At 47.9% G+C, this 12,600-nt stretch overlaps 2 protein-coding genes across 4 annotated transcripts in view; one reads left to right on the top strand and one right to left on the bottom strand.

The window, feature by feature from the left end:
- Positions 1-6,156: 6,156 nt before the first annotated feature.
- Positions 6,157-9,735, top strand: FKBP11 (FKBP prolyl isomerase 11). Of its 2 annotated transcripts, none has more exons than XM_006729257.3 (6): positions 6,157-6,397; positions 6,577-6,642; positions 7,040-7,127; positions 7,409-7,442; positions 7,811-7,881; positions 9,499-9,735. In XM_006729257.3, exons 1-6 carry the CDS (start codon positions 6,275-6,277, stop codon positions 9,714-9,716), a joined length of 600 nt encoding a protein of 199 aa, XP_006729320.1. In that variant the 5' UTR covers positions 6,157-6,274; the 3' UTR covers positions 9,717-9,735. The 2 variants fall into 2 exon arrangements, with proteins under 2 accessions (XP_006729320.1, XP_030879571.1); XM_031023711.2 differs by lacking the exons at positions 6,157-6,397; positions 7,040-7,127 and adding exons at positions 6,831-6,971; positions 7,165-7,242.
- A 16-nt stretch (positions 9,736-9,751) lies between these two features.
- Positions 9,752-12,600, bottom strand: part of DRC2 (dynein regulatory complex subunit 2) — a 5,792-nt gene continuing 2,943 nt past the window's right edge. The window contains exons 3-6 of one of the 2 annotated variants that reach the window (XM_081821588.1): positions 11,568-11,765; positions 11,149-11,367; positions 10,629-10,781; positions 9,760-10,515 (exon numbers count right to left, since the gene is read on the bottom strand). In XM_081821588.1, the coding sequence (XP_081677714.1) occupies positions 10,201-10,515; positions 10,629-10,781; positions 11,149-11,367; positions 11,568-11,765 (885 nt within the window). In that variant the 3' untranslated portion in view covers positions 9,760-10,200. Of the gene's footprint in view, positions 10,516-10,628; positions 10,782-11,148; positions 11,368-11,567; positions 11,766-12,600 lie in introns of both variants that reach the window. The other variant, XM_081821589.1, reaches the window with a different exon arrangement.

The following is a 12,600-nucleotide window of genomic DNA, read 5'->3' as shown; positions in this document are numbered from 1 at the left end:
AGTTACCTCTGTGCTCCTCAAAAGTCCTGCTTGGTGACCAAGGTTACTGATAAGAGCACCTTTTTCCCAAGTGCTTTATTTATACATTAATAAGCATATTCCTTCTAGTACTATAGCCCCTCATAAGATAATGATAATGGAAAGGACTTTAGCTGGATGGCAGGTCAGTGGGTGTCTTTTGACCCCTGAAGAGGATGACCTAGTCCCTTTTGTCCCTCAGTACTCCCATTTAAGATGCCAGGAAGGAGGTGGGGGGAGCCCTCTTGTGGCAGTTCGCTTAAACTTTCCAGCTTCTTTTGAGGGCACATGGTGGGATGGGGGAGAGACTTAACCTGGAAGATACATGTTCAGCATCCAGCTCTTAGGACAAATAGCAACCATATCTGCCCAGAACTTGAATAGCTCTTCAGTTATGGTTTGACAGAAGACTTGAGGCCCAGGGTCTACTTCAGAATAATTTGGGCAAGGGAGTTTCCAACATGAGCCTGGAGAGAGCCAGTGGAAGGCCTTGGATTTGTCTGGGTGGGATGGAGAACAGAACTGTCCCCTTCATTTCAGAGTTTGGGGACAGTGACAGGGAAAGTGAGTGTGGTATGTAGGAGTTTCTCAGACTTGAGGTATAAGGTCTGAAGGCTCTGAGGGTTCACTGCATCACTTCTAGTTCAAGTGCCAGATTGGTCAGAGCAGAAAAAACAGGTATTTACTTAGTACCTTTTAGGGTTCCAGACCTGTGCTAAGAAGGAAGTCAAACCACTGTTCTGATGGAGAGACCTGGGAATCCATTTCTGGGATGCTCTGAAATCCTTTGGGATATCCATCCATAGTGCAGCACGTGGGGTAGTGAGAGTTGGGGAATAACTGTGTGGGGGATACCCCTTTGCTGCTGCTTGGTGCACAGGGTGTTGTCTTTGGGCAGGCAGTCACAGTACTAAGAACACTTCTTTTCCAGTTCTGAAGGGTGTGGAGATAGGAGGGCCAAAGTCCAGCTCTCTACTTTCTAACCTGGTAACTGGAGGAATAGAGTAAGTATCCTGCTCGTCACTGGGGAGCAATAGGATCCAGAGGCCTTCCTTCCTCTGTAGGTTTTTCAGTCTAATTGGGTTTCCTGGCCCTGGCTGCTGGGATTGGGTAAGAATGACCCCGAGTTCCTGAGCACAGGGAAGAGAAGGTTAAATCTGAGGAAGTGCAAACCTTGGGAAAGGGAGCAGTGCAGTGGCTGGAGGTCTGGAAGTGAGGAACTTGGGTCAGGACTATACACCATCACGGCTTGAAGGTGAGTGTCTGCTTGTGTGTGTCACTTTGGCCATGAGCTGCAGAAGAGAGTGGGTGAATGAGGGCATAACCATACCTAAAAAGAAAACATTTTGTCATCTAAGGTATACATGCCCTTGAAAATATGGCATTAGATTTTGAATCCAGATTTACATATGCTGACTCACAGGCTTTTTGTTTATTAAGTCTGTTAAAAATAAACAGATTAAAAATATTTAAAAAGCAGTGCCCTGCTTACTGTCTGGCACATAATAGGCATTCAGCCTTGATGAATGAATAAACATCATTGTCCTCAACCAAACTGGACCTGGTGGGTACCCTGTGAGTCCAGGGGGCTGTGGTAGAGTTTCTTCTACTCGCTGACAAGACACCTTTGAAGGTGGAGGCCTTTCTAGGAGTGGCCCTCTGATTTCAAACTTGTGCCTCCAGTCAGGGTTGTGCCAGCTTCCCTACCTTTCCCAAAACCATCTCACCTTCCTCTGTCCTTCAGGTTCCTCTTAACTTGATCCAAGGGGAAAGCTCCTTCCTCCCGGTTCCCTTCTGGGCTCAGGTGGGCTTGTGCTGCCCTATGTGGGTGATATTGTTGTCTTAGTTTTGCCCGATTCCCACGCCGCCCCCCCCCCAACTCCACCCCCACTTCCCCTTCCCATCCCGGACAACGCCTCAGACCTGGACTGGGCAGGAGCCTTCCAGCTTCATGACACTGTTGCAGTCAGCCCACACATCAGAGCAGTGTGCACGGTCACAGCTTTGCTCAGAAACCTTCAGGGGCTTCCCATGCCTTCGTCTGACATTCAGGCTCTCCACAACCAGTTCTTGCTTCCCTCTCTAACTCCGTCTCTCTACTCCTCTGCCGGAATCCATTACTTTAGCCAAACTGGGCCACTCATTTTCCCCAAATAGCTGACATCTGACCTGCTGCCTTTATCCCCTTTCTCACTTTTTAAAAAATACCACTTTTCTTTAAGATCTACAAAGCTGCCCGTGACCTCTCTAATCACAAGGACTCTTCCCTCCCTCTTTAGTTTCATTAGCTCAACTCATTCAACATCTCCCACACATTCCCTTGTATTCTTATATATTGTGGTCATTCATTTAATATTTAATTTTAAAGTTTATTTTTGTAACCAAAGTAATTTTCATTGCAGAACATCCAAACAAAACATAAGTATACAGAGCGACATGTAGAACCTGTTCCCCTCTACTTTTCTCACTCCCATTCCCAAGGTAACCACCTGTGGCTATTTAGTGTGCCTCCTTCTGGTAGTTTCTTTTTTAAAGAGCTATACCTCCACACATTTGGGGAGGGTTTAAGATATAAGTGGACTCCTTTCATATCTATTATTCTTGTTTTTTTTTAATTTATTTTAAAAAATATTTGTCAGAGAGCACAAGCAGGGGGAGCGGCAGGCAGAGGGAGAAGCAAACTCCCCGCTGAGCAGGGAGCCCGATGTGGGACTTGAGCCCAGGACCCTGGGACCATGACCTGAGCCGAAGGCAGACACTTAACCGACTGAGCCACCCAGGCTCTATTCTTGTCCTCCTCCTCGCTTTTTTTTAAAAAAAACATAAGGGTATATATATTTGTCTTGGAGGTTTTCCAAGTTAGTATAATTATATATATATTTTTTACAGATTTATTTTTATTTTAGAGAGGGAGAGTATGAGCAGGAGGGGCAGAGAGAGAGAATCTCAAGCAGACTCCACAATGAGCGCGGAGCCTGACTCAGGGCTTGATCTCAACACCGAGATCACGACCTGAGCTGAAACCCAAGAGTTGGATGGATGCTTAAGCAACTATGCCACCCAGGCACCCCAGTATAGTTAGATATTTTTAATTCTATTAAAAGTATCGCATAGCAAAAAGAAAAAGTATTACATAGCATAATATTTATTCAATATAAAACACATCTGTCTAGAATCTGTTATACGGGGGGGTATTGTGTAGCTAGTACCTAGGGGACTCCAGGCATGATCGTAACCTTGTCCTTGCCATCGGTGAGCTGGCTCTTTAGAGATAGGGAGAAGTGGGGCATACACAAACAATTGCAACACAAGGGAAAATATAATAATGTCCCCCAGTGTATGCTGGAAGTTCAGAAATAAGAGAAGTGACTTCTAAATAAGGGAATCAGGACTTTACAGAGGAAGTAATATTTCAGCTTGGTTTGGAGGCAGCTTGACAGGTGAAGGAAGAGCATGAGCCAGGGCACAGAGATGGAAACACATGACGCAGGTTCATCTGATGCCAGACCACAGTCCGTGAGCAGGAAGAGGATTTGGTTCAATTGAAGAGGATTTGGTTCAATTTATAAATGTTTATTGACCCATCTATATATCAAACACCATACTAGGCAATGAATATAGAAATGAGAAAGATGAGGTTGCTGTCATTAAAAGGCCTTCAATTTAATGGAATAAAAGCCAAGTTTGGAAAGGCAGACTAGGACCAGATGGGCAAAGCTTTCAACTGGCACATCATGGAGTCTGAATTTTATTCACTGGGCAATATGGGGCCATAGGCTCCATGACTGGAGCTGAGCAGATAGCAGCAGTGTACAGAATGGGCGAAAGTAGGAAGAGGCTGGGGATGAGGGACTTAGAGTGCTCTCTGTCTGTCTTTTTTTAAACCAGATAGAAATTCATTTCTACCTCAGTTAAAAAGTGTCTGGTGATAGGCAGTCCAGGTCTGGAATGGTGGCTCTACGGTTATCTAGACGACGACTTTTTTTTTTTTTAAAGATTTTATTTATTTAGGGATGCCTGGGTGGTGCAGTTGGTTAAGCGTCTGCCTTTAGCTCAGGTCACGATCCCAGGTTCCTGGGATCAAGTCCCGCTTCAGGCTCCCTGCTTAGTGGGGAGCCTGCTTCTCCCTCTGCCTGCCGCTCCCCCTGCTTGTGCTCTCTCTCTCTGACAAATAAAATCTTTTAAAATTTTATTTATTTATTTGAGAAAGGGAGAGTGGGGAAGCAGACTCCCTGCCAAGCAGAGAGCCCCATGCAGGACTCAATCCCAGGACTCCAGGATCATGACCTGAGCCAAAGGCAGACACTTAATCCAGTGAGCCGCCCAGGCGCCCAGGGCTTAGGCTTCTTTTTGCTTCACCGTCCTCACACATAGCTTCATCCTCATGGTCACCTCATGGTCTGATGTGACTGCTAGAGTGTAATTCATCTCCTCTACGTTCCAGGCAGCAGAACAAAGGAAGGGAAGGAGCTTGGGGAGAGGAGGAGGAGCACACAATGACACACTTCTTAGCTGAATTAATTCCCTTTAAGGAGCCTTGCTGGAAGTCCAGGACAATATTTCCAACACTTATGTTTATGTCTTACTGGCCAGAACTTAGTCCCATGGCCTTATCCAGCTTTAAGGAAGACTTGGAAATGTAGTTTTGTGTTTATTATTATTTTTTAATTTGAGGTATAATTTGATGTATAATTTGCATGCAATGCAATGCACAGATCTCATATAGTTTGATAAGTTCTGACAAATGCATACACCCATGTAAGCTACCTCCCTATCAAGATATAGAACATTCCATCATCCCTAGAAATTCCCTTGCCATCCTGCTGAGGAGACTTTTTCAACAACTCCAAAGAGAGAGGTAATGAGGGCTTAATTAGGGTAGTAGCCCTTGGAGAGGTGGTGGAAGGAGAATCCAAAGGAGACTGGTTGATGTGGGAGATGAGAGGAGAATCTAGGAGAATGCTAACAGCAGAGCCACTAACAGAAACTAACAGAAAACAGAAAATAGGGAATTCTAGATTGTTACAGATGGGATGGATGGAGAAAAAGGAATGAGTACAGTATTGGGTGTGTTGATTTGACGTGCTGGTCAAACATCCAGGTGAAGATACCCAGTAGGCAGTTGTATCTAGAGCTTGGGAGGGCATTCAGAGCTCAATGGCATCAAATACGAGAGAGATGCTAAAGAGGACAAGGGACCAAGAAATGACCCAAGAATTTGGTGACTGAGCTCACTGATGACTTTTTGAGGGAGCAGAATTCAGATGCCATGGCCTGAGTGGGCATTGAGGGCTTAAATCGTACAAAAGGGGACTGGTTGCATTGTCTGAAATAATTTAAAACCCCTTTAAGAAACTGAAATCCTTGGGGTACCTGGCTGGCTCAGTCTGTAGAGCATGAGACTCCCATTTTGGCGTCAGTTGAAGCCCCATGTTGGGCAAAATAAAAATAAAATCCGAGGTCCTTGCACAAACAAATGGGTTATAGGTAGCTGCCCTTTTTACATGCTTGCTGATAAAGGAGGAGGGATATGTTGGTGTCAGGAAAAGATAAGGCATTCACCCCATCCTTACAGGAAAATAGCTCCTGGCTCTATGAAATTAGCTTTCCAAAGAACAGGGAGATGAGACAGCTCCCTGCCTCCTATGACCTCCAGAATTCAAGCTGAAGGGCTGGAGGTGGGAGAGGGATGCCCTCTTTAACAACTGCTGGGTGGGGTGGGCCAACCAGACACTGCCAGGACAGGTGTGAAGAGACATATATCTTCAGAGGAAAGAAAGCAAACACGCTGGACTCAGGCAATCCTGGGTTTGAATCTTGTCTCTGTCGCCACCTAGCTAGAAGACCTTGGGCAAGTTACTTAACCTGAACACCCAGCTCCGCATCTGTAAAATGGAGACAATTATGCCTGCTTTTCAGGGTGGTTTTGAGGATTACAGAAAAGTGACTGGCACACAGTAGGTCATCGTAAGTGGGTGCTATTAAGTGATCCAGCCCCTCGCTATGGGACAGAACGGCTAGCGGATGGGTCATAAAACGCGACCTTCGATCTTAGAGGGTAGGGAGGGCTCCCGGCGGCCTCCTCCCTCCAGGAGGTGGGGACAAGGTGGAGGAAGGGCTGCTGGAGGAGGAGCTGGCTCGTCGCGACCCGCCCCGTCCCGTCCAGTCCGGCCTGGGCGCCGAGGGAACCGCTGTCCTAGCTGTCGCCCCCTGAGCAGCCTGTCCTGGTGCCCCGTGCCTTGGCCCGCGTCCAGTCATGACCCTGCGCCCCTCACTACTCCCGCTCCGTCTGCTGCTGCTGCTCAGTGGGGCGGTGTGCCGGACTGAGGCTGGGTTTGAAACCGAAAGTCCCGTCCGGACCCTCCAAGTGGAGACCCTGGTGAGGAGAGGGTGTCCCGGGGCTGCGGCGGCTGGGCCTTGGGAGGGAATGAGGGGGTCTGAACGAACCTGGGAGCGGGGAGGAGAGCGAGTGCGGGAACTGGGCAGGGGAGTGCCGGGTGCAGGGGCAGGAACGGGATCTCTGGAGGAGCCTGCGTGACTTCCTCAGTCCGATCATAGGTGGAGCCCCCCGAGCCGTGTGCGGAGCCCGCTGCCTTTGGAGACACGCTCCACGTACACTACACGGTGAGGGATCTGGGGGGCCGGGTCGGGGCCTGGGAGGGGGCGGCGCCCTGCTGGAACACGTCAGCGTTGGCTGCGACACGTGGCAAGCGGTGCGGGAGTTAAGTTGGAGCTCTGGGGTCGTCGAGCACGTGGCGGGGGTAGGGGCGCTCCTCTTGCCTGCCCATTTCCCTTCCCCGCTTTTCCGCCAGTTCCGCCCCGGCGCAGAGAAGCGGAGGGTGGGGAGAGCTCCGAGAAGTGCCAGCCCTTTGGGGCTTCCTGTTGCTTTCTGCCCAGAGGGGACTGCTGGGCTGCAGCTGCGAGGGGGGTGCCGCCGCCGCCCGGGGGCCCAGGTGAGTGTGGTGCGCGCCTGCTGAGAGGGAGCTACTAGGTGTGCGCTCCTGCTGCCCTCTCCCCACAGGGCAGCCTGCTAGATGGACGCATTATTGACACTTCGCTGACCAGAGACCCTCTGGTTATAGAACTTGGCCAAAAGCAGGTGATCCCAGGTATGTGACCTGCGCCTCCCATTCTATTTCTTCCCAGCCTAAGCCCTTCTTCGCCTCCTCAAGCCCTGAAATACATTGGAAATGCCCCCCAGGACTCTACCGGTCACCTCCTGAGGTTCAAATATGGTTTCTAACACTCCTTTTGCCCCATGCCCCACTGGCAACCAGGGATTTGAGAAGTGGGCAGCGCAGTTGAGGGTCGTAGGGAGCCTTAGATCCTCCTCTCCTGGGATTTGGGGAATGTAGGTAGCTTCCTGTTCAGTTGTGTCTTCTTCCTCAAGGTCTGGAGCAGAGCCTTCTAGACATGTGTGTGGGGTGAGTATCTGGGCAGGGGTGGGCTTGGGTACCCCCTTTGCATGGGGGGAGGCTTACTTTGCTATCCTTGCTCCTAGAGGAGGCAGAAGAATGTGTGATAAAAGCTTTGCACTGGGCAGGTCCGGGTCATTGGGACCCCTAAGGGCATCCAAAGCCACTGTGCCTATCTGACTGTGGGTTTTGTTGGAGGAGTTGAGGCATATGGGGGGACAGAGACCTTTCCTGGTCAACCTGCTTGGTGCTCGGGTGGGAAAGTTCATCATTTGGAGTGAATATCCAGAGAGTTTTGCTGGTGGGGCTGCAGATGGACTGAGGCTGCGGGCCCACCTGGTCCCACCTCTAGCTGTGATTCACATTCCTTCCCTCAGAGAGAAGCGAAGGGCAATCATTCCTTCTCACTTGGCCTATGGAAAACGGGGATTTCCACCGTCTATCCCAGGTAATCTGACGAGGCCTTTCTCTCTCAAGGCAGTCAAAATACCCAGGCCCTCAGAGCTCTGTTTGGAGCTTGAAAAAGTCTAAATCCAGTTTTCTGAAAAGGCCAGGGGTGGCTGGGGCCTCCTTCTGCAGGGCTGCTTTTTTCCTCTTCAGATCACCAACAGGGACTAGAGACCTAGAATCTGTTAAGGCTACCTGGCTTCCCTCTGGCAGAAAGCAACTTTTTAGGGAGGAGACACCTACTTGAGCCACTTGGGTCTGTTGCCTCTGCTACCCCTTCTCAGAACTCTAGACTTTTTCCTGCCTTTTCTTTATCACCACATCTCCACCCCTCCTTTCAGGCTCCCCCAGGGAGGAGGCAGTAAAAATATTCACAGTCAAGTAAATCAAAACAAAGCAAAACAAAAAACAACTTTTGGAAGCCAAGTCCACCCTATAACTTTAAAAGCTATCGGGTGCCTGGGTGGCTCAGATGGTTAAGCGTCTGCCTTCGGCTCAGGTCATGATCCCAGCGTCCTGGGATTGAGTACCGCATCGGGCTCCCTGCTCCTTGGGAGCCTGCTTCTCCCTCTGCCTCTCTCTCTCTCTCTGTCTCTCATGAATAAATAAATAAAATCTTTAAAAAAAAAAAAAAAAGGCTATCAACAGGTCACCGGACAGATTTCCTAAGATGCAGATCTCTTGTTTTGGGTTATGACAAATGTCCTATTAGCTAAAATGTTTTGTACTTCAGATTATTAGGATAAAAGTTCTTATCCTAGTTCCAACTTAGAGGAAGAACCGCAAAGAGGGTCATGGGACTAAAGAAAAACTCTTTTACCCAAAGCTCTGTGATCTCCCCATTTCCAGTGTTTGCATTTCTCCCTGACTCACTCTTCTTCATTCACCTGCTCCTTACTTCTTAAGCCACCTCCTTCGTCTGTGTTGAAACATCTATGTTTTCTAACAGTCACATTGCATGTGCTCCTTGGTTGGTGACATTTTAAAATGTCTAGGTTAGGGCGCCTGGGTGGCTCAGTTGGTTGAGCGACTGCCTTCGGCTCAGGTCATGATCCTGGAGTCCCGGGATCGAGTCCCGCATCGGGCTCCCTGCTCGGCGGGGAGCCTGCTTCTCCCTCTTACCCTCCCCCCTCTCGTGTGCTCTCTGTCTCTCTCATTCTCTCTGTCTCAAATAAATAAATTTAAGAAAATCTTAAAAAAAAAAAAATCCTTTTAAAAAAAAAAATAAAAAATGTCTAGGTTAAATCCAGTTAATTTCAGCCCTGCAAAGATTCTATCGATGTGGCTATTTGGAAATGGGAGTACAGTTAGTATAGAGGTTCTCTCACTTATCACTGGCGAACAGCCTGTATGTCTTAGATCCACAGAAAGTTTCCCTATCCTGTCATAGACTTGTCACTGAACACAAGCCACACTTGGAGATTTGGGGTAAACATAACTATCAGTAGAGTCTGCTCATAACCCTTCTCTACTTTTGTCTAAAGGAACTCAACATGTTTAAATCTTGTCAGCTTCATAGTTTTTGCTGTGGTGTGGCCTGCCCTCCCTGTTTTCATTTAGATTCTGAGCCCTGGATAAAATGCAGAGATTCTAACCCTCACCTCCTCTCTGCCTTCAGCGGATGCAGTGCTGCAGTTTGATGTGGAGCTGATTGCACTGATCCGAGCCAACTACTGGCAAAAGCTGGTGAAGGGCATTTTGCCTCTGATAGGCATGGCCATGGCACCAGCCCTCCTGGGCCTCATTGGGTATCACCTATACAAAAAGGCCAACAGACCTAAAGTCTCCAGAAAGAAGCTCAAGGAAGAGAAACGAAACAAGAGCAAAAAGAAATAATAAATAATTTTTAAAAATTTCTCTGGATTCTTCACCTGATACTTTCTGAGGCTACTGCTGTAAGTGGGAATGAGGTAAAGGGCTGGGGTAAAAGGCATTCTGAGTTGGATCTTGCCTGACATTGGGGTGGTTGGAGGCTTTGGATCACCTCTTCCCCTGCCTCTTCTTGTCCTAACTTACCGCCAAGGACCTGCTCTTGAATGTTTCCATAGGATCTCTACACCCCAAAGGTATTGGTTCTGGCCCTCCTAGTGCCCAGACTCGAAGAAGCAGTGCTTCATGAACAATGAGCCTCCTGATAATTGCCTAGCTATTATCTCCACTCTCTGGGGCCACCGTATTCCTAGTATCTTCCAAGTAGACTGCTCTGTCCAATATGGCAAACATAGAAGGAGCTCATAAACCTCATGGAAATTTTTAATAGCAAAGTCCTCTGGTCTCTCAAAAAATTGTTTGGGGTTTGAAAAGCGATTTTCTCCTTATATCACAGGATGTGGGAGATCACATGGGCTGCTTCAATGATGTAAGTGGTTGGAGGTGGTTTGTCACCTGGCTGGGTGGTAGGTGTGGACAAAGGCTGGGGTAAGTTACTTCGATGGTTGACGATAAAGAGTGGGTTGAGCTGGCTCATCACTTCGTCACTCACTGAGATGCCATCCAAGTACTGCTTCAGCATCTCCCGCAACTTCCCATTGATTTCTAACAACTGGACATGTCTATGTTGGAGGCTCAGTTGCTCCAGTTTCACTTTGTTGTACCTTTTCCAGAAATTCTCCATCCCTGTGTAGTTTACTATCACCTGGGAGTTGGTTAAAGGGAGAAGGTGCATATTGAGGCCCATTAACAAATGCAGCCCAGTACCCCATGATCCCCAACCTTGGGTGATGGCCTCTGGACCCTAGGAACTTTTACCTTTGCGAGCTGCTCGGTAAGCTCCTCTGGGTAAATTTCTTCTATCTCCTCCTGCTCCTTGGGAGTCAAGACTGATGAATAGAAAGGCAGCACTTTTTCTTCCTCTGTTTCAAACTTCCTACATATTTCAGCAAGTTTCAGGATCTTTTCACCCTATCAGAAGCAGGAAGAGACCTTTTATTAGGAAAGGGGGTGGGGAGGGGAAATAGTGGAGCTGGTTCCCCTGCTTAAACCCAGGGAAGCAATTCATCCAAACGTGAGACAAGAGTAATGAATACATCTAACACAGAGTGCTTACTAGGTGCCAAGCACTATTCCAAGTGTTTTACAGTCTTAGCAAATTCATTATTAATTCATTTAATTTAAAATGTGAGAGGGGAGGGAACACGGAATAAAAAAGGTACTCCAGATGTCCACTCAGGCAGGAAGCAGGAGAAAGCCCTCTACCTCTCTCAGACCCCTTTCGCTTCGCAGGGAGCCAAGTTCCTTGGTTTTGTTTGACTGCCCTCTCCCCTGTTACCTTATCGACGATCCTTCTCAGGGCCTTGAGGGTGGCATTACTTTCCAAGGTGAGTTTGACTAAGTTTTCCTGGGATAGTTCCCGGGCCTGAGTCCTTTGGGCCTTAAGTTTTCGCAGTTGGGCAAGGACCAGCTCCTTGTCCTTACGAATGTACTGGTTCTGGTCTTCACTCTCACGGCTGTGCACCATGATCTTGCTTTTTAAAATAATTATGGAGTCCTGGAAGAACAGAGTTTAGAGGAAACCCTTGACAAGCTAAAGGTCTTCAGTGAGACAGGTAAAAGGACAATCTGGGGACTGAAATCCAAGGATCTTGTCTTTCCCCAACCAGTGACAGGGTCCAGTGGAAACTGGGAGAAGATGACCAGGGGATAATGGAGCAGTTAAAGCAGTGAGTATTTCCAGTTGGCTGCACTCACCTGTAGTCTCTGTATTTTTTTCATCTGTGCTTCAATCTCTTTGGAGCTCTTCTCATCTTTCACCTGCAGAGTCTCAAAGGCAATCTTTTGGTCCTCTGTGGCATCGGTGTAATTCTTGAGTGCATCCTGGAACCTTCTCCACAGATCTTCTACTATGTTCTCCAGTTTCAGTCTTAGAAAATGCTTCTCTTCTAAATTCTAGGAAGTGGCACCAAAATAGCCAGTGCTTGGAATTACTCTGTCAGTGCCCTTTTACTGCCTCCAGCACCCTCACCCTCTTGAACTGCTTATAACCCAGTACAGTGCAGAGGTCGCCAATGAAAACGCCTACAAAGACCAGGCAGATGATGTAAATAAGTGCTGCAAGTTAGAGGGGGCCTGTGGTGAACCAGAGAAGAAATGCTCCATGGTCATTGGGGGAGGCGGGTAGCAGATCTGTTCAGCTCCACACGAATGTATTCCCATTTGGAAATGTGACCCAGTGTTACCAGATCTTTTTTCAGGAGAAGCTAAAATTTTGGGTTTTTATGTGAAATCTCCCCCATTTTTCTTTTATTAAAAAAAAAAAATTTTTTTTTTTTTAAATTAAGTAGGCTCCATGCCCAACATGGGGCTTGAACTCATGACCCTGAGATCAAGAGTCGCATGCTCTATGGACTGAGCCAGCCAGGCCCCATGCTGAAATCTCCCAATTTTTATTATTTTTTATTTTTTTATTTTTTTAAAGATTTTATTTATTGGGGTGCCTGGGTGGCTCAGTCGTTAAGCGTCTGCCTTCGGCTCAGGTCATGATCCCAGGGTCCTGGGATCGAGTCCCGCGTTGGGCTCCCTGCTCAGTGGAAAGCCTGCTTCTCCCTCTCCCACTCCCCCTGCTTGTGTTCCCTTTCTTGCTGTCTCTCTCTCTGTCAAATAAATAATAAATCTTAAAAAAAGATTTTATTTATTTATTTGACAGAGAGATAGAGAGCACAAGAAGGCAGAGAGGCAGGCAGAGGGAGAGGGAGAAGCAGGCTCTCCTCTGAGCAGGGAGCCC

The sequence above is a fragment of the Leptonychotes weddellii genome, chromosome 5, assembly GCF_054177405.1.
Source record: "Leptonychotes weddellii isolate Sample4059 chromosome 5, ASM5417740v2, whole genome shotgun sequence".
In the NCBI taxonomy this organism is placed as follows: Eukaryota; Metazoa; Chordata; class Mammalia; order Carnivora; family Phocidae; genus Leptonychotes; species Leptonychotes weddellii.
Note: the sequence above shows the minus strand (reverse complement) of the source record. Positions and strands in the feature narration are given on the sequence as shown.